Below are 21,696 nucleotides of genomic sequence, written 5' to 3'. Positions count from 1 at the left end.
CACGAATAAAACGCCCGCGATCAATGCATCCAGCTCGTCTATCCAAAAGACTTATCAAGTCGCCAGGCTGACGACAAAAGTAGACCCAGAGAAGAAAAGACGAAGAAGAATCAACAAGACAGCGGTCTTCCCGTGACGCCTAGTAAGAGCCCAGAAGAATCAAGGCATTAGCGAGTCATCCAACAGCGTCCAGTAGTAGCCCATAAGAAGACGAAGAAGAAAAACCAGAAGACTCACCAAATCTATGGGTTTCTCTTCTATCAGTCTGCATCCTAGTAGTAATACCAGGCCTGTTCATCTCCGCGAGTTTACATCGAAAACAAAACACGCACGATGGTCCACCTACAGGATACTATTCGACAAGGCCTCACATATGAGCGAACATTGACTCACGCACGCGTATGATGGAAGAAAATAAAGAAAATGGTGTACTAAATACTGTGCAGTATTTAACTGCCTAAATAATAATAAAAATACAGAATGTACTTTTTTAAGTTGCCTTAAGACACTGAGAGGTAATTAAGTAGATAGTTATTCATGATAATTCATGCTAAATCATGTATTTCCTCCGCCATTTTCCGCAGTTTGGCACCTCACGTCAAATCATTTTACCGAAGTCAGCCCTATAGCTTCGGCGCAGTGCCGATCACTGACGTTTGTTAACAAAATGGTGCTTGACTCTTGAGACAGGCTAAATTACACCATATTGTTAATGACATTGAGCATACATTTTTTTAAACTTCTGTACGTAGTACTTATTATTATTCTGTGGTAATACGGAAGAACAAGAAGAAAGAAGAACACACCGTGTCACTCATCCGGCGACGTCCAGTAGTAATAGTAGCCCAGAAAAACAAGAAGACTCGCTGAATCTATGGGTTTCTCTTCTGCCAGTCAGCATCCTAGTTATAGCTCAGAAGAAGAATAAGAAAAATACTTACCAAGTCATCTGGCGTAGCCTAGTAGGAGCCAAGAAGAAGACTCACCGAATCTGCAGACTTCTCTTCTATGTATCTGTCTGCATCCTAACAGCAGCACAGAAGAAATATTCGCCAGGCTGCCTGTGGGCAGGTTACTCATCTATCTGAGCCCTACTAGTAGTACAGAAGACCAAGAAGAAATAAGAAGAAGACTCACCGAATCCCCAGACTGCCTATGGACGGGTTGCTCATCAGGCGGCGCCCAGTAGTAGCACTCCTGAGCGTTCATAGCGTCCACGAATAAAACGCCCGCGATCAATGCATCCAGCTCGTCGAGCTTCGATAGACTCATGTTCACTTCCTGGTGGGGACAAAATAATCATTGGTTAGTTAGCGTCATTAGCAAATAATTCCATGACACATGTCTAAGGCTGTGCACCAACTTACTCTAACCGTAACTTTAACAATAACCGGTGTTTTTTGTATGGAGTTTGACAGATTTTTGATAAAACAGCAGGAAAACCCAATTTTCTACTAAAGCCTGGTCCGTGAGCACGTAGAATTTTGTCCAATGACCCCAAGCTACCCATCCTTATCGCTCGCCCGTAATTCTGTTGCTGTCGCGCTCGCACACTCACTGCGTGCGCCCGTCGCACAGTCGCGATAGCAATATAATTACGCGCGACCGATAAGGATGGGCAGCTAGGGGTCATTGGACCAAATTCTACGTGCTCACGGACCAGGCTTTAGAAAGAGTAATCTAAATTAGGAATAGTACTGGACCGAACATAGTACCTTGATGAAGTCCTAAAAATGCTTTTGTGACCCGAGTTTCTTGCGCTGTTTTATCTTAGGAAAAGTCCAAACCACATTACTGTGAGACGTGTAAAAATGCTCTTTAAAAGCCAGTTTATATTTTTATGAGGAATGATGCTGGTTGCTTCCAACCGAGGAATTCCTTCAGCAGTGGACGTCATATGTCTGTAATGATGGTGATGATGAATTACCTTGATGAAGTCCTCCTCAAACTTGTAAGCGCCGCCGCCGGTCGCGTATATAGTGTTGACCAGGTCGGCCATGCCTTTGGACCGGGCCAGCTGCAGGAAGGCACCCACTTCGGACGTAGGGAACCGGATGAAGTGCAGCGTGAGAAGATAAATATCTACATTCTATCTACACTAGGAACAGTACTGGTCTGAACCTAGTACCTTGATGAAGTCCTCAAACTTTAAAACACCGCAACCTATCACCTATAACGTATTATCTACAGTGTTACCAGATGCAGAAGATTCATAACGTGTTGTCAAAACTAGCCTAAAACTGCAGGAAAACCCAATTTTCTGCTATGAATAGTAATTTACACTAGGAATAGTACTGGTCTAAAGATAGTACCTTGATGAAGTCCTGCTAAAACTCAGGCACCTTCATAAAACAATACTACCTACATTGTGGGCTGTCAACTAGCTTCACTGTGGGTAAAATAATCTACAAGAAAAGTAATCTACACTAGGAATAATAGTGGTCTCCACATCACACCTTGATAAAGTCCTCCTCAAACTTGTAAGCGCCTCCGCCAGTCGCGTATATAGTATTGACCAGTACCTCTAGTACGAAAAACTTTCGAGTTCGTTTCGTTGCGTATTCAAAGTGTCATCGAAAAATTTTGTATGAAAAATTAAACAGCGCCCCCTATATTATAGCCGCCCTAGGGGGCGCTGTTTAATTTTTCATACAAAATTTTTCGATGACACTTTGAATACGCAACGAAACGAACTCGAAAGTTTTTCGTACTAGAGGTACAGGTCGGCCATGCCTTTCGAGTAGGTCACTTCTTATGTAGAATGTAGGAATAAATATCTACACTAGGAAATAGTACTGGTCTGAACATAGTACCTTGATGAAGTCCTCCTCAAACTTGTAAGCGCCGCCGCCGGTCGCGTATATAGTATTGACCAGGTCGGCCATGCCTTTGGACCGGGCCAGCTGCAGGAAGGCACCCACTTCGGACGTAGGGAAACGTATGAAGTGGAGGGTGAGTAGATAACTACATTCTATCTACACTAGGAACAGTACTGGTCCGAACATACTACCTTAATGAAGTCCTCAAACTTTAAAACACCGCAACCTATCACCTATAACGCATGACCTATAGTGTTACTAGCTGCAGAAGATTCATAACGTGTTGTCAAAACTAGCCTAAAACTACAGGAAAAACCAATTTTCTACTAGGAACAGTAATGTACACTAGGAATAGTACTGGTCTAAAGATAGTACCTTGATGAAGTCCTGCTAAAACTCAGGCAGCTTCATAATACAATAGATACCTACCATTGTGGGCTGTCAACTAGCTTCACTGTGGGTATAATATCTACGAGAAAAGTAATCTCACTAGGAATAGTACTGGTTTCCACATCATACCTTGATGAAGTCCTCCTCAAACTTGTAAGCGCCGCCGCCGGTCGCGTATATAGTATTGACCAGGTCGGCCATGCCTTTGGACCGGGCCAGCTGCAGGAAGGCACCCACTTCGGACGTAGGGAACCGGATGAAGTGGAGGGTGCCGCGACGACCGCGGATTTGGACGTTGTCCATCTGTGGGTAGATAGATAATGAAATATTAGTATTTGGTAGATTTACGCCCGTATTCACAAACATTACTGTCTCACAGTGCGCGTGACACACAAACCAATCACAGAGGTCTATTCGATTTGCTGCTTGACATAAGCAAGCATCCTTTGTGAATACGGGCGTAAATATTGTCACACCAGCCGGTCAAGGATATGCGGGTGCCACGATATAATCTTATCGTCGATTTTTAGGACGAAGAACATTTATCAATCCGGAAAGGCATCGTAACCGTTGAACTCGAGGCCGTCAGTATTCTTTGTATGAAACTCCGTATGTACGGCAACGCACACTTATCCGCAGCGTAACGTAAACGCCTCGCCTCGCGTTGATAGCGCGGCGAAAGGCGATACGGTGTTGATCCCTTTCCGGGTTGATAAGGGCTTTCTTTCCTTCTTTCTATGGTCTAAAATCGTTAATATTGCTGAAAAAGTTCTAACGATACCTATTATCAATAGGGTCCATACTATTGCACATGGCTACACGATGGCTGGGCGATGTAGAAATCATTGGGGGAGGCCTACGTTCAGCATTGGACGTCCTGTGGCTGAGATGATGATGATGATGATGATGATTACCTGCAAATGCACGTCCCGCCGGCCAGTGTTCCCATAAGCCGCGTTCCTGGTGAGGTACCGGCGGATGTTCTTCAGAACCTCGGTTTCCTTGTCGATCTCCTTGCGGTACATCTCTAAAGTCCGGTCACCGAGCAGATAGAATTTCGTCCAATAACCCCAAGCTACCCATCCTTATCGCTCGCGCGTAATTATACTGCTGTCGCGACTGTGCGACGGGCGGCCGCAGTGAGTGTGCGATAAGGATGGGTAGCTTGGGGTCATTGGACGAAATTCTATGTGCTCGGCGACCGGACTTAAGTCGATGGTTTCGACTGTCGATAGTGAGACTATATGTACCTGTAGATGCACGTCCCGCCGGCCAGTGTTGCCATAAGCCGCGTTCCTGGTGAGGTACCGGCGGATGTTCTTCAGAACCTCAGTTTCCTTGTCGATCTCCTTGCGGTTCGTCTCTAGTCGATGGTCCCGACTATCGATAGTGAGACTAAAGATTCCGACTATCGATAATGTAACTGGTTCCGATTATCGACAGTAAGACTATCAATGGTAGTAACTATCAATAGTGAGACCAGCATCGACTTTTCCGACTATCAATAGTCAAATTATCGACATTTCTGACTATCGAAAGTGAGACTATCGATGGTAGTAACTACCGATAGTGTGACTATCGACATTTCTAACTATAGACAGTGAGACTATCAATGGTTCGGGCTATCAATAGTGAGACCATCGACTTTTCCGACTATCAAAAGAGAGACTATCGACATTTCCGACTATCGATAGTGAGACTATCGATGGGTTCGACTATCAATAGTGAAGTGAAACTATCGACATTTTGTAACACTTTTTTTCTTGGCGAGATTGAATACTTACCGATTTCCACAAACAAACATTCCAACGGACCGTAAGGTCACATATTACAAAGTGTACAGTATTTCCTTTGTCACTTGATTGTGTCATTGTAAGTGATTCACTGAGTTTTGACTAACTTCTATTAAAATTAATTACATTGTTTTGGTACACAGAGCAATAAATAACCTCACTTTTTGAATGTCTCCGTTTGACAGATCAATGCGTTGCGTTTCATTCTTTTAGTAAAAAAAAAAGTGTATAACGGAATTAAATGTTCAATACTAAATTTTTATAAAACTTAATATTTAGGCTCTTTCATTTAAATTCTAGCTATTTACAGTATTTTCCTCAATGTTTATATTAAAATAACATTGTAATGTATCTTGATCGATCATGGATTCGGAACGTTCTAGAAATTTGACATATTCTGAGTGAAACGAAACACCACNACCCTACTTCATAGGTTGGTTCCGTTTTCTATTGAGCTTGTCAATTATTTTAGTTTACTTTGAAAAAGTAGATTACCCACATAACGATTACATTTTACCAAAAAGTAAATTCCTAAATAAAGGATAGTGCCAGGGTCTGGACCAAGTGCTGCCCAGAATCAACCCATAGTGCATTTTGTTCCTCAGACCAATACTAATGTGTAAACCGAAACGCACTGCAATCTATCCCTGGAGTTAAGAGAAAAAAAGAGTTTTGTTTTGAAATATTTTCATACAAAATATCATCGATGTATACGTACTACGCATAAGATTTCGTGATTTTGGCATTAAATAACACTCGCTATGTTGAACTTAACCATACTGCATCCATACATCTTACTTTAGTGCGACTTACACATTCTTTATAAGCGATATAGCGCTGTTGCAATAGTTTGGTTACTTGACAGAAATCATTATTTCCAAAATGAATCAAGAAGTTTTAGTTCTCTATCCTTGCGAAAAATCAATTTATTGGTGTATTACAATCGATTATTGAAGTTATTGTAAGCTAAAACTTCTTGCTCTATTTTGGAAATAATTAATTTCGGTCAACTAACCAAACTACTGCAACAGCGCTTGATCGCTTATAAATAATGTCGAAGTCGTACTAAAGTAAGGTGTACGGATGCAGTATGGTTAAGTTCATCATAACGAGTGTTATTTAATGCCAAAATCGCGAAATCTTATGCGTAGTAGGTATACATCGATGATATTTTGTATGTAAATAATTCGAAACAAAACTCTTTTTTTCTCCTAACTCCAGGGATAGATTTCAGTGCGCTCCGGTTTACAAATTAATATTGGCCTGAGGAACAAAATGCACTATAGTTTCATTCTGGGCAGCACTTGGTCCAACTTCCATACATGGATTGGCACTGTCCTTTACCATTGGGTGTATTATCGATGGATTTTGTTGTGTTAACTATTTTTAGTTCGCTTTATGAAGGTAAATGATGTGATAATTACAATGATTACATTTTACCAAAAAGTAAATTCCTAAATAAGTTTACCATTGTGATGTATTATCGATGGATTCTGTTGTGTTAACTATTTTTAGTTCACTTTGTGAAGATAGATGATATAATAATTACGATGATTACATTTTACCAAAATGTTACCTTCTAAATAGATTTACCATTGTAATGAAATACCGTTGGATTTTGCTGTGTTCACATTTGCTCCATCCTTGAGAGCGATGGATTGTTTTTTTGTGTGTCGTAGTAATTTAACTAAGCGAACACAAGTAAATTAATTTCTTTGTATTAATTAATATGCCTATTACTACCTGTTTAAGCTGTAGGGTATTAATGCACCAGTGGTGCACTTACTGTAACGATATTTTAATAATATTTTTGTACACTAGGAGGTGTTTGGCACCGGCTGTCCCGCAGTGCCAGACGCTTGCTGCGCCCGACGGGTGCGGAGGGGGTTGAGCCGAGTGGTGGTGACTAGCGCGCTAATCCCGTAATCTTAAGTATTTTTAATCTGTACCAACCAAACGGCCCAACGACCCATCCCCTTTTTTTTCTTTTAAATTTTTGTGTCTAACCCACAATTAAATTGTTGTCAATTTAAATATTTATTTTTTTATTTTGCTCCGGCAAATTTTCATATTTACAATTTCTGAATATCGATAGACAGTTTTAACTTTAAATAATCGTGATAAGTACCTGTAGATGCACGTCCCGCCGGCCAGTGTTCCCATAAGCCGCGTTCCTGGTAAGATACCGGCGGATGTTCTTCAGAACCTCGGTTTCCTTGTCGATCTCCTTACGGTTCGTCTCTAGTCGGTTTAGATACAACCATCGACAGTGAGACTATCGACATTTGTGACCATCGATGTTAGTAACTATCAACAGTGAGACCATCGATGGAATATCGAAAGTGAGACTTGATAGTTCCGACTATGGATATAGTCTGGTCCGTGAGTACGTAGAATTTTGTCCAATGACCCCAAGTATGTAGTATAATGCCCGTCGCACAGTCGCGACAGCAATATAATTACGCGCGAGCGATAAGGATGGGTAGCTTGGGGTCATTGGACAAAATTCTACGTGCTCACGGACCGGGCTTTAGTGAGACTATATTATTATGTACCTGTAGATGCACGTCCCGCCGGCCAGTGTTCCCATAAGCCGCGTTCCTGGTGAGGTACCGGCGGATGTTCTTCAGAACCTCGGTTTCCTTGTCGATCTCCTTGCGGTACATCTCTAAAGTCCGGTCACCGAGCAGATAGAATTTCGTCCAATAACCCCAAGCTACCCATCCTTATCGCTCGCGCGTAATTATACTGCTGTCGCGACTGTGCGACGGGCGGCCAGTGAGTGTGCGATAAGGATGGGTAGCTTGGGGTCATTGGACGAAATTCTATCTGCTCGGCGACCGGACTTAAGTCGATGGTTTCGACTGTCGGTAGTGAGACTATATGTACCTGCAAATGCACGTCCCGCCGGCCTGTGTTGCCATAAGCCGCGTTCCTGGTAAGGTACCGGCGGATGTTCTTCAGAACCTCAGTTTCCTTGTCGATTTCCTTGCGGTTCGTTTCGCGAGGCTCGAAGTAGACTAACTTGGTCAGTGTGCCGCCGATGTCCATGCCGAACCAGGGCATTGCTGGAAGGAATTGTTTTAAATATTAGGTTAAGTGAAACTGATTTTAATGGGCCTATTTGAACTAGGGGAAGGTGGAAGGATTTTCCACACTGAATGCGTTTTGCGGTCAAAGTGAACAAATCCCGCATAATGTACGGCCACACTGTTAGCTATCCATTTCCGTTTTTGTTCTCGCTCTCATCAAATGGTGATTCTTTGCGATAGAACGAGACGACATGACCGGCAATGGGCAGTTAACACTGTTGGCAATAGTACGAACAACATAGTCGGTTGCTTCCAGTGTGGAAAATCGTTAACCAATCAGGTCAAAACCGCACTCAAATGGTTCACCACTCCACGAATTACTTTTTTTCCACTATAAGGAAGCTCTTGGTTTGCATCTCACGTAATAGAAAGTGATGATCAGGCTGAAGGTGTAAGCGAGCTTCAACCGAAACCCTCAACCACAGAGGAACTGGCTATCTTACTCTATCGGAACACAACAATGCTGTTAACATAGTTATGGCGACAGCAGACCCAGGTAAGATGGTGGTAGCTAGCCAAGCGGACTTACAACAATGCTGTAAACATTATTATGGCGAAAGCAGACCCAGGTAAGATGGTGGTAGCTAGCCAAGCGGACTTAGAACAAACCCTACTATCAACCACATAGGCGGCCCCGAATTTATAAGAAAGGAGAGGAATACAGGAGTAATGGCGGTGTTGAACTTACGAGGTGCATTATTGTCTGGAGGCGTTGGAGGCGCGGGCTCCGCCATCTTGGCAGCGCTATTGTCTTTGCTCATCTTCGGGGGCGAGTAAGGGGAGCGTCTCGCACGTTTTAGAAGTTTACTCCTGAAATAGCGTAGTAAAATAAATTAGTAAAGTACAAATAAGTTAATCCTCAAATGGGTCTGACGCAGAATGTGCACTTCGAAAAATGCGCATTATACAAATGTTAGGCTCAGTTTCCACCGAGGCGGAGTAGTGCGGAGATGTGCGGCGAAGCTGGCAGGCTATTTCCACCAAAGCCGAGCGGAGAAGAGTGAAGCGTTGCGGAGACGAGATGTGTGAGCTGTGCGTAGCTGTTAGCTGTCAGTCTATTGCTATCTATGAAACACCGCACGGAACCGCACATCTCCGCACTGCTCCGCTCTTCTTCAACCCTTCTCCGCATCCAGCCGCGGCGAAGCCGCTTTATGCCAAATAAACCACTGTGGTATTTTTACGCAAAAATCACAATTACTCAATACAGTTTCCTTGATTAAATAACGATTCAAGATCTGGTGAGATATAAATAGCACGTAACGGATAATTCATTTCCCTGTAGACTAGTGTTGTCCATAGCAGTATCGATAGTCGAAGAGAAACTAGGAGACGTAAAACGTCTTGGTAGCGATAGTCAAAACGAAAGTAGGAGATGCAAAATAAGAGATTTCAAACTTTGACATCTTGCTAGATATCTACTATCGGCATTTTCGAGGTCTTGCTTGGGTATACTGTTTAAACAAAAGTAATACGTAAATCGTCCGCATAATTCAACCTGTGCCGATACAGTATAGTGAAAAGCGACAGGGGTCATCCATAAAGTACTGTTGTGACATAATTTATGTGTTTCGTGATTTATTTAACGTTCTCCAATCCTTGTCATTTTCATTTTCTTGTCAGTGTGACGTAACATATTTTACAATTTGACATCCAGAAATTATTGAATTAAAACAGCAGTTCCAAAATAGTATCTTATATCACTAACAGCTGTCTATAATAAGAATTTATTTTGACTTAAAGCACATCTTTTCATCGTGACATTTTCGTACTATAATTGATGAATGGTTTATAACATTTTCAGCGACATATCTATCGATACTCAAACTATCGATAACAGCCACATAACTACTGACAATGGGGCTGTGATGCAAGTCATGTTATAGGCCGCACGATGTCATAACGCATCGTTGATAAGAAATAAACCATAAAAAGTAGATATCGAATCATGTAAGTATTTTTTATTGTAAGTTCGTGAAGTTTGCTCATTATAGTCTATTTTATTTTGATAATTTATCTACACTAATATTAATATTTTATTGAACACGTCTAAAAACGCTACAGACAGTCGCTTTGAAAGAGCTTATTGGACTTTCATATTTCATAAAATAATATGACTTTTGATGAAATATGAAAGTCCAAAATCAATATTTTAATTCATTATTGTGAAAGGGGGTGGATATGATGTCAATTGTTTAATTTCCTCACGGATATTGAACCTCATTATCCCTAAGATAATGGTATAAAATAAATAAGGGAAATTCAACCTCATAACTTAAATGTTAAAGTTTAAAATTAATTTGATTCTCTATTATGGCAGGTTGATATGATGTCAATTGGTTTAGAATTAATTTCCTCAATGGATTTTGAATTTCATATCCTCAAGATTAAAATGGTCAAAATTTTAATTTATACATTTTCAGTCATATTACAAAACAAAAATGTACTTGGCATTTATGTAGGTACTGCAGATTGGTAATGCCAAGTAATTTTTGAGTATTAATTAGAATTTTTTCAATAATTTTTGAAACAATTGACAATTCAATTGTTTCAAAAATCAAAATCACACACACAAAACACAATCACAAATGCATTTTGAACTCTATCCCCTTGACATAAATAAGTTTTCCCGACTGCAGTAAGGTGGGTAATGTTGTACAATGTACATACCTGGTCAAAGTGGGCAGCGGCGCCGCGGGTGCACGTCGCCCGCACGCCGCGAGACACCCCTCACAACGGTGCAAACGCATCTGTGGACAAAACAGTCATCATCATCATCATCGTTGTGAAGAAGTATAAGTTGACGCCCGTTTGATGTAGTCAGCAGACCCCACTTTCCCAATGGACACTTCGGACACGTGCCCAGGGCATCGCGACCGAGCCCCCCCTTGATCCTTAAGTATCCAGGGCCCCTAGTAGGTTAAAGACGGCCCTGGATGTAGTCGGTTGCCAGGTCCAAAAACACAAAAGCCGGACTCGGTGCTTAATATTTGGCCGGTCATTTTACCCTAAAAGCCTGTCATTCATTCGAGTCTTCCAGTGGCCTGGCTTTTAGCTTGGCCCACGGGTCAAGTCACTGGATTGAATTTATAAATGCTTTTTCTTCCTTGGCCCGTGGACCAAGCGAAAAGTGGGCCAAGTCACTGGAAGACTCATTCATTCGTCTTGAATTTGTGGAAAATAGATTTTGTGGTAGCAAATTTTTTTGTCTTTTTGGTGCCCCCAAACACTGCCCTAATTTTTTTTATTAATTTGTAAGTTAGGTTATTGACACTGAAAACCTTTTTTTTTCTATTTCTATTTATAGAGCCGGAACAACCAATGAAAATGAGTCATGAGTGACGTTTAGTCTTTAATTTCACGATAACTGTCACTATACCGACTGACACACCAAACTTATCGTGTGCAATTTTTGATAAGATAATTTCTGCCACAAATACGGACACGATTATCTAAATCATATCCTCATAGGGGATCGCCGTTAGTCAATGAGGGTTATGGTATACTTAACACTTAGGCCCAGAACACACGGTGAAACGCAACTGCAACTTCTAGTTACTTTTGAGTTGCATCTAGGTTTCTACCATAGCGTCCGTTGAGAGACTGCAGTTTCGTTGCAGTGGCGTTTTACCGTGTATTCTGGGCCTAACAGTTGGCAGGTTATGCGCTGGACCGACCAAGTGAAATCGGCAGTGGGAGACGACTGTGACTGCACCAGACAGTCTGCCAACAGAGAGACGGCGGGAGATCGTGCGGAGAGTTGTATCCGCCTCTACAACCGATGTGAACAACGCCTTAACGTGACCACGACCGCTCTGCCAAGAGCGAAACGAATAAGAAGAACAGTTGGCACCTGGCACTGACGAGTGACAGTACCTCACTCTACAGTTGCGCCATCCTGATGAGTGCAGATGCGATGGTCCTCTTATTGCTTCAGCTCTCACCAGTTGGCGTTACTCTCTTACGGGACTATTCCCACCTCTCGTTCCCACCGCTGCAACTCCTGTGTAGCCAGGATCTATAGCTTTCCCGCCAATAAAAACCCGACCAGCGAAGGTCAAGTTTGTCCCAGGGGAAAGTTAAACTTGTCATTGGTCCCGCGAACGGAGTTCGAAGTTAAGGTTCGACTTCCCTCCATTGCAAAGCGGTTGACAAGTGACAAATAAATGTTTATTAACTTTTAAGCCTGTCTGGCGCCACTGTCTTAGCCACTAGCGAGTGACAGGACCTTTCTCTACAGTGACGCCTACTGATAAAGAAAAATACGATAGATAGCCCTTAATGGAATTCATTTTATGAGGTATCAAAACGCTGTTTCTTTATAACGTATGGAAATAAATTACAAAGTTTGACGCGACTTGTAGGTTCTGTTGTTTAAAGGCACCCACTGAAAACCAGTGTCTTGGCACTTAGCAGTAAAATGTCAACTGTCAAGATGATACTGAGTGGGTGACCTCTTTGGCAACATTTTTTTTTCGCCTCATTGTTTTTGTGCTTTTTAGTTGTCAAATAAATAATTTTTCTTTCTTTCTTTCTTTCTTAAAGTCCACTAAATTATCACCATCAGGTAAGATAGGGTCGTGCTCATGCAGTGGATACTAAATGACCTGCTGATGATAATAAAAAGTACGCCAGCTGACTGGCAGTGACAACTGCCCAATTAAGCAGTTAAAGATAATACATCGTGAACTTATAAACAAACGAACACGAGGTCAAATCGTCGGTTAATTAAAAATCACGGTAAGCAACGGTGGCCTAGAAGGTAATAATGAATGATAACGGTAAAATCAAATTATTAACACGTTTGTAAACAATTATTTTTATTTGGATGATTTGTTGCTGGCCAGTTTCTGCAAGTACGGTTAGTCTATCCCTCTTTTTGATAAAAAAGGCTACACTCATGTTGATCAAGAATTTAAAACGTCATATCCATAGTTTAAACTGATTTCTAACCTGTGTGACTTATATTAAAGAGGAGCAAGCACAAAATCATTCCTCTTTACAATATTAGTGTAGATGTAAATAGCGTGTTACGTTACAATTGATGGTATCGAATTCGGTCAATGGGTGTTGTGAGCACCCGCCAAACTGGTTCGAGCAGTTAAAATCGCGAACTTTAAGTGGCCCACCAACCGGTTACACTAACTGTTCGTACGAACGAACCACTTTTACTAAAGGAGCTACGTATTTAATAAAGAGGATCTTTGTCCATTGCTGGACTAAGGACTTCCTTCCTCAGACTCGTTACTGCGGTGCCAAAATTCAGGCGTTTTCCACAACCTTCAACAGATCGCCGTTCCAACAAATTTTTAAATAAGATGTAGGTACTAAGGACAATCTGTTCAGGTGGGGATTCTCTAATGGTTCAAACTTGGAGTGCAAATGTGGTTATGTTCCCCAGTCAATGCAACACATGATGTCGTGCCCTGCGTGCCCAAATAACAGCACGCAGGAAGACTTAATGAAGGCTACTGACAACGCCACGCTTGTAACAGAGTTTTCGGCTGACAATGTAAGAAAATAAAGATGTCCACTGCTGTACTAAGGATTTCCTCAGACACGTCCGTGCAGTGCCAAAATTCAGGCGTTTCCCACAACCTTCAACAGATCGTCGGTCCACCGAAAGGGTCTACATTACTTCTTCGTCAACATTAATTATCATTTCAGTGTGAAGCTCTAGGCTATAAAGCCAGAGAGGTATCTTAACCCAGCGATGGTAATGTCAAAATTGATAGATTACAAAGAAGTTATCCTGTGTTAAATAAGAAAATCAGTGTATAAATCAGATATGTCAACCGCATTATTGTTGTGTTGAGGAAAGAAGATCCCATCAAAAACAATACTTGTCAAAAAAACCAAGTCTCGCAACTCAGTTGTTCTACGGTAAAAAGTTGTGAGATCCATGTAATACCAAGTCCAGGCCAGGAAATTATTGACTTGGCCATCGCACTAAATAATTTAATTTACACGTGTTTTCATGCGATGGCCAAGTCAATATATTTATGTAAAACGTTAAAGATTTCCTGGCCTGGACTTGGTATTACATGGATCTCACAACTTTTTATCGTAGAACAACTGAGTTGCGAGACTTGGTTTTTTTTGACAAGTATTGTTTTTGATGGGATCTCATTTCTTTTTGTATTTTGTAGACAGCAGTTATGTATCTAGAAAACTGGACCGAAATTGAAAAATTTTACTCGACTTGGCGGTTGCACTACCGTGCCCGTGATTCATACACCAAACACTACTTATATTCCAAATTTGAAGCTTCTAGGTCTGCTAGAAGTGCCTTAGAATTTTGATAATCGGTGAGTCAGTCAGTCAGTCAGTCAGTCAGTCAGTCAGTCAGTCAGTCAGTCAGTCAGTGAGTGACAAAATTAAATAACTTTGACCCGTTATAATTCTTAAACTACTGGTTCAAATTGAATGAAATTTTAAATATACCGTGTCTTTACAATGCCTGCATAGCTAATGCTAAAAAATTCAACCTTCTAGTTTTATCCACAACGAAGTTACAGGCGGTCGAAAATGGCCTGAATTGCTTCGAGAAAAGGATGGTACTGCCGTGCCCCCAGATATACAGTTCCTCTGTGGTTGAGGATTCCCTTTCCCTTTAGCAACAGAATTTGTCTACTAGACAAACTTTGACCTTCACTGGTTGGGTTTTTATTGGCGGTCAACGTCAAGCTGTAGATCGTGGCTACACAGGAGTTGCAGCGGTGGGAACAAGAGGTGGGAATAGTCCCGTACCTACTGTAGGTACTTCATTTAGCGTTCATCAACTTTCACTCTCTTAAATAGTGGTCATACTTCAAGTGATGCTTGTTGAATACAAATACTAGCTTCTTTAACTTCGCATACTAATTATTAATTAACGCGGATTCACCTGCATACATTTTGGTTCGCTTCAGAAAGCGTTCATCGCGCAAGTGGTTTAAAGATCCGGTATTATCCAAAAATATTATTTATTTAAAAAAAATCCATGTTGCCCGGTTGGTAGCGGCCTGCGTCCAGCGCCTTCCTGCTACCTTTATGATTTTACCGGGCATCATGAAAAGCATTGGTGGATGCCTATGTTCAGCACTGGACGTCCTATGGCCGAGATGATGATGAAAAAAAAATTCAACGGCGAAAAGAGTAACAAATCATAAACCCTCACAAACTTTCGCATTTATAAATATTAGTAGGAAATACAGGAATTTATAGTACATAATTAACTGTCAGTATAACGCGGGAAGGTCCTCTGACCTTGTCACCTATAAGACCACTTGTCCACTAGAAACGTTTATAAGTATAAACAATATGCAAATCTTCCGTCTTGAGGCCGCCACACTCGTACGGAACCTTGGCAACGAAATTATGTAATTAACCTGTTATTTCTCAAGTTGTTTTTAATAAAGATCCCTTTGTAATGCTGTGGTGGACTGCAGTGGACTGTATGCGTTTGTGTGTGTTCGAGAGCGCTGACCGGACGATGATGACTGCCGTTGAGAGCTTGCCCTTACTATGTCAGGCGTAGTAGGTGCTACTTGCAGGAATAAAACCACTATTTCACTTGCTGAGACTTCTCGCGATTATTATTCGCTTCCTCTTCTCAGTTCTTGCTTCTTCAGATCACTTGTTGCTTGGAGCACTTGTTCTCTGAACTGAACAAAACAATACAATACATGCCAGCTGGAGCGGTTCATTCCGTATTTATGGGGAGCGGCTATCTCCGTCCCGCTTTCACACGCTATTGCTATCCCTGTCTTCGGGAAATCCACAGATTTTGCTAATTTTCTCCACCTGGCAGGTAGTTTTACAATGGTTTCTTATTTTCTACAGATGCGTTTGGCGAAGTTATTGACAAAAAACCTAAAACGGCTCTCTTTACGGTATTGCCTCGCGCAACGGACCATCCGTGCAAGACAAGGACAAAACATATTGCTATCTCACGCTCTAGAATGTTCGAAGCGAAAGGTCCGATATTTCCGTCTCGTTTCTTCTCTATTTTTTCCTGAACATTCCAGATTTTCCAGAAAAGTGTGAAAGAGAAGCTATTTTGTGGAAGTGAGAGATCAGATAATGCAAGAAAGAGGCCTACCGAGTGAGTAAGCGAGAGAGCCTGATGGTTTTCGCTACGGTATTGCCTTTTTGGCGAAAATTTCATGTTCATTTTCTTAATTACGAAACAGATTAATTAGCTAGTTTGCACTATTTGACATGATGCTGCCAACATTAATCTTGACTATTATTGACGTCGCTAACAAATGCTCTAGATTTTTTTGTTCATTATGGAAGAATTAAATGATGAGTATTTTTAAACTAGCACCCCTACAGACTTTGCCTTGTCCTATTTGTCAATATTTACGCCTGTGGTCTTAACAACAAAAATATCGTTCAGCCAAATGACGTCCACTGCTGGACAAAGGCCTCCTCCAAATCTTTCCACAACAACCGGTACTGCGCTGCCCGCTTCCGGGTGCTTCTCGCGACCTTTACCAGATCGTCGGTCCACCTAGTGGGAAGCCTACACACACTACGTCTTAAGGTGGCTTTTCAGCTCCAGCGGCCATCAGCTCTAAGAGAGATATGCCCGGCCTGATGCCACATAAAAAATATAATATAGAAGAAATAATGTCCATATTTTCCCAATTTAAAAAAAAACCGACACTTTTCCAGTTTTTCTTCTCATGCTGTATGGCACGGTACCTATAAAGCAAGAGCTGATAATTAAGGTTCTGCTCTTTTTGGAGCAGTGTTTACACTGAACTCTCTGCTTTTTTGTATCGCTCCAGCACACTTACACCTTAGCGCGTAATGTCACTTTTCTGCTACTCCTGTGTTTGTTACTCTTAGTTTTTGCTTATTGTGTGTCAATGTGTTTTGCAAATACACCTTTTATGTATCATTCTATCATCAAGTCATTTCGTCTCGACTGCAGCAGGAGCACGACTATTGATGTGCCGTTCCCGAGAACGCTCTCTCAACTGAGAATATTCTCGGGAGCGTTCCCGGGAGCGTTCTCCTAAGTGAGAAAGGTTGAGAATCATGTTTATTAAATGGAAATAAACAAACTTTCTTAAGTAAAATAGTATTAAATTAAGTCAACAGATAAGTGCATATTAAACAATACACTCTATTTGCAGTGAAAGGCTATATTCTCAGTGTTCCCGAGAATATTCTCGGGAACTTTCTCGGCAATATTCTTGGCAACTGCACCTTTATTATATTTTATTTTTTTCGTCGTGAAATGTCGTTTTAATGATATGTAAGATGACAGAAATTTCTTTTTACACGTAATTAAGTAATGTAACTGTCCATTTTTTCGTTTTTAACACGCTCTTATTAGGTCGTCGTGTATGTTAACTAACTATGTAATGGAATCTTAGAATCTGAATTACACGCACTTCTAAGTCTTGTATCATCATGAAACTTGGCAATTATATGTAGATTAGAAATGACAATACAATATTGTGGTACCAGCTGGTCTGATGATGGGACTGAAAGGTGGCCAAAAGAACTCCTAAACGAAACGGCGGAATCACATCGAGTTTGGGTTCATTGGATGTCTTTTCGAGATCTTTAAGTGCTAGATAATGTCCAGGGTCCTAATCATGGAGTCAAGAGGTAGCCATAGGAACTCCTAAACGAAATGGCGGAAACTTATCGAGTTTGGGTTCGTTGGTAGATGATGTCCAGGGTCCTGATGATTTTTGGCTTTTTAGTGCTGTTAGTAATTAAAAGCGTGTTTTTAATTTTTTAAGCTATTCTTATTTGACATTATGGGCATATTTCACAATTGCTTAGTAAGGGCCTGTTTCGCCACTTCTGGATAAGTTGTGGATAGCCTGTCTGACGGATCATTTGACACATTTTTATAGAAAATATGTGCTAGTTAGATTGATCCGACACTTAGAAGAATGGTAATACTCCTCTTCAAAAAAGGTGACAAAACCTTGTTGAAGAATTATAGACCCATTTCGTTTCTGAGCCATGTCTATAAGCTGTTTTCGATAGTCATTACGAATTGTCACGCTAGCAGGCTCGACGACTTTCAGCCCCCCGAACAAGCCGGTTTCCGAAAAGGCTTTAGTATCATATACCATAACAATCAACGCAAAGGCAGATTATACGGAAGATCAAGGAGTATAATCAGCCACTTTGCGTTTGTGAACTATGAGAAAGCCTTCGATTCGTTTGAAACATGGGCAGTGCTTCAGTCTCTTCAACTGTGCCAAATTGACTATTGATACATTAAAGTGTTGAAAGGCTTGTACAAACACGTCACAGTGACAGTCCGTTTTAAGATCAGGACCCGAAACCTATCCAGTTGCAGCGAGGGGTGAGACAGGGAGACGTCATCACCACCGCCCTGGAAGATGTTTTCAAGCTTCTGAGCTGGAGCGAATTCAGCAGAAATATCAACGGCGAGTACATCACCCAGACAGCAGACGATATCGTAGTCATGGCTGAGATCGTGGAAGATTTAGGCACAATGCTCGATGGCCTCAATAGTCTCTCAACAAGTGGGTCTCAAAATGAACATGGACAAGATTTAAAAAGCATGTCTAAAGACCGTGTTGCACCAACTCCTCAAAAAGTTGGAGACTCTACACTCGAGGTTGTTGACAATAATTTACACCTGGGACATACAGTCCAGTTAGGGAGGTCCAACTTCGAAAAAAAGGTCAATCATCGAATCCAGCTCGGCTGGGCAGCCTTTGGGTGGCTTTACGATATTTTCACGCGGCTTCTCCGTCGCGTCGCCACTCCGCTTTAAATCCACTTTGAATCCGCTTTGAATCCGCTTGCAATCCGCCAGGGTGGCAAGGGCCTTAAAATAAAATAAGTGTGCCTCTACACCTATGTTCAAATACCGTAGCCGAGTCCTAAAGCCGCGGTACGCGTTCGCCACGAAAAGAGTGAGCTAGACAGCAATATCTCACTCACACGTTTCATGCCTTGTTTATAACGACTAGTCTTAACGCCCAGTTAATAAAACATCGAAACATTACAAATAATATCACATATAAACAACAAAATTAAAATTAAAACTAAATGAATTCTGTCGAGAACACTGAGAATATTCCCGGGAGCGTTCTCGGTTCTCGAGAATATTCTCACTGGGAATACTGCCGGGAACGAGAACTTTCTCAGCGGCACATCTCTAAGCACGACCCTCTCTAATTTACCAGAGGCAAATGGAGGATTTGAAAGGAAAACATTTTGTAAATCAAAAATCTTGCCTTAGAGACTCATTGACAGCATACATATTAATTAAACCCAATTCTTTGAAAGGAAGAGGTTAATCGACAGTTCATTGAATAATAACTACGTAATATTGAATGGGCAATTTGAATACAGTTGACAACGCGTCAAGCGACCACAAAATGTCATATTTCGATCCTTAAAACAAAGATATAAGCTTCAATATCCACTGGGGAAAATAAATGTTGGTTTTATTTGCTGTTGACTGTACGCAGACACATTAAATTTTAAGTATAGTTCGCGTCAATAGTCTGTGTCAATATAGCAAACCATTTAAGGTTATAGCAGACTTATCAACTCGGAAAGGGATCAACACCGTATCGCCTTTCGGGAGCTGTCATCGCCTATCGCACGCTGTCAATCGCGAGGCGAGGCGTTTACTTACGGTGCGGATAAGTGTGCGTTTCAGTATAGAGTATCATCAAAGAATACCTATTGACCGCCTTACCGATCCCTTTCCGGGTTGATAAGTGTGCTACGTCCTTTAAATTTTAAGTATAGTTCGCAATAGACAGACTATTGCGAACTATACTTAAAATTTAATATAGCAAACCATTTGGTTTGACAAACATTGACATAGCATTGTGGTACCGGCATAGTAGACACGTAGGTATAGTCCCACGATTCTGAAACGTCAAGTGCCTAAAATCGAAACTAACCCAGCAATGATAGTAGCGCCCTCCTATTAAATCTTACTAATATTATAAATGCGAAAGTTTGTATGGATGTCTGGATGTTAACATGTTTGTTACTCTTTCACGCAAAAACTACTGAACTAATTTTGATGAAACTTTACAGTATTATTGTTTATAACCCAGAATAACATATAGGCTATAATTTATGACGATTTGTGACAAACTAAATTTCACGCGGGTGAAGCCGCAGCCAAAAGCTAGTTGAAATATATTCTTTTGAAGTTGTGTACTGAAATTATCTCTATCACTACATACATAGGATAAAACAAAGTCGCTTCGCTGTCTGTCTCTATGTATGCTTGTATGCTTAGATCTTTAAAACTACGCAACGGATTTTGATGCGGTTTTTTTAATAGATAGAGTGATTCAATGGGAAGGTTTATATGTATAAAAACTTGCATAATATTATAGAAGAGAAAAGCCGAGAAATTCGATTTCACCCATGCGAAGCTAGGGCGAACCGTTAATTGTAAATAATATAAATCGAAAAACACTTACTTGATGAATAGTAATTACTCCGGTCTGTTGTGTCATTTTGGTATAAAATCACTAAACTAATATCACAGGTTGAATAAATATTTTGTCACCACAATATCACATTACTAATCTAAATCCAAGTCCCACAAACTCGCTAGGCGTTCCAGATAATATTCAATCACACTATCGATTATTTTGTAGAGAAACAAATTGTAGTAGAGTAGTATACACGAGTATTCGATTAGTATTCTGAAATCGTATAACATTAAGCGCGACACGTCCGCTCGGTGACTCGGTCGGGCCGAGAGTGATGATTGAGTGTTCAAAACACGCGAATGGGTGCGCGTACGCATTTGATAAGCGCAATGGAGGGATAGGGAGTGGGCTTGCTTCGTAAAAATGTGTGCTACTTCAAAACGGAAGATATGAAATCAAATATTTTTTATTCGATTAATTTTGGGGCAGAAAAATTCTCGAGGGGTGACCACGGGCCCCCCGCTAGGTAGACCGACGATCTGGCGAAGGTCGCGGGAAAAGAATAGATGCGTGCAGCGCAGGACCGTTAAGGAAATCCTTGGGGGAGGCCTTTGTTCAGCAGTGGACGTCATTTGACTGAAACGTACGATTTCAATTTTGACCTTAGGTACATAATATTGTGGACGTCCTTTAGCTGAAATTATGATGATCATAGTGTCATCACTATGAACCAAACAAACAAGGGTAGCTCTTAAAGGGCTCTGTGATTTCTCCTTATATTTTGGGCCCTATCACCGTTTCGAGAAAAGGAGAAGAAACGCCGGAACAGTTTCAGTTACCACTAGCAGGGCAAGGTATATTTGGGACGTGTATAAGCGCTATGCAAAGGGCCTAAGTACTTAATAAAAACTTTGACTTTGACACATAGTTGACAGTTATACAATTTGAGAAAGAAGCAAATTAGAGGTAGGTACATTAAAAATCTGCAGACAGATTATGACCTTGCAGATGCATTCTTGTCACTAAAAGATTTTGCGCCTTATCATGTTCTGAATATGGAAAAATATTGCTTGCACTAAAGAAGTCATGTCTGATTCACACAGCCAACACGCGAGCATGTATGGTCATATCGTGATTCAACACATGGATAATTTAGTTGAATATAATATAGAGAGGAAGATTTTACTGTCACTGACAATAAAAT

At 41.1% G+C, this 21,696-nt stretch overlaps 1 protein-coding gene across 6 annotated transcripts in view; it reads right to left on the bottom strand.

Moving 5' to 3' along the window:
* fbl (pantothenate kinase 3 fbl) overlaps positions 1-21,696 on the bottom strand; it is a 53,595-nt gene that overhangs the window by 11,852 nt on the left and 20,047 nt on the right. For 2 of the 6 annotated variants that reach the window (XM_028317439.1, XM_028317440.1), the window contains exons 3-7: positions 10,765-10,844; positions 8,783-8,904; positions 7,892-8,070; positions 3,339-3,512; positions 1,138-1,281 (exon numbers count right to left, since the gene is read on the bottom strand). In XM_028317439.1, the coding sequence (XP_028173240.1) occupies positions 1,138-1,281; positions 3,339-3,512; positions 7,892-8,070; positions 8,783-8,904; positions 10,765-10,844 (699 nt within the window). Of the gene's footprint in view, positions 1-1,137; positions 1,282-3,338; positions 3,513-4,123; positions 4,264-4,459; positions 4,568-7,557; positions 7,698-7,891; positions 8,071-8,782; positions 8,905-10,764; positions 10,845-20,537; positions 20,820-21,696 lie in introns of those variants that run through there. The other 4 variants (XM_028317438.1, XM_028317442.1, XM_028317443.1 and 1 more) reach the window with 4 other exon arrangements.

The sequence above is a fragment of the Ostrinia furnacalis genome, unplaced genomic scaffold, assembly GCF_004193835.3.
Source record: "Ostrinia furnacalis isolate ACB-3 unplaced genomic scaffold, ASM419383v2 OfSCF6240, whole genome shotgun sequence".
NCBI lineage: Eukaryota > Metazoa > Arthropoda > Insecta > Lepidoptera > Crambidae > Ostrinia > Ostrinia furnacalis.
This window is presented reverse-complemented; position numbering and strand designations above follow the sequence as displayed.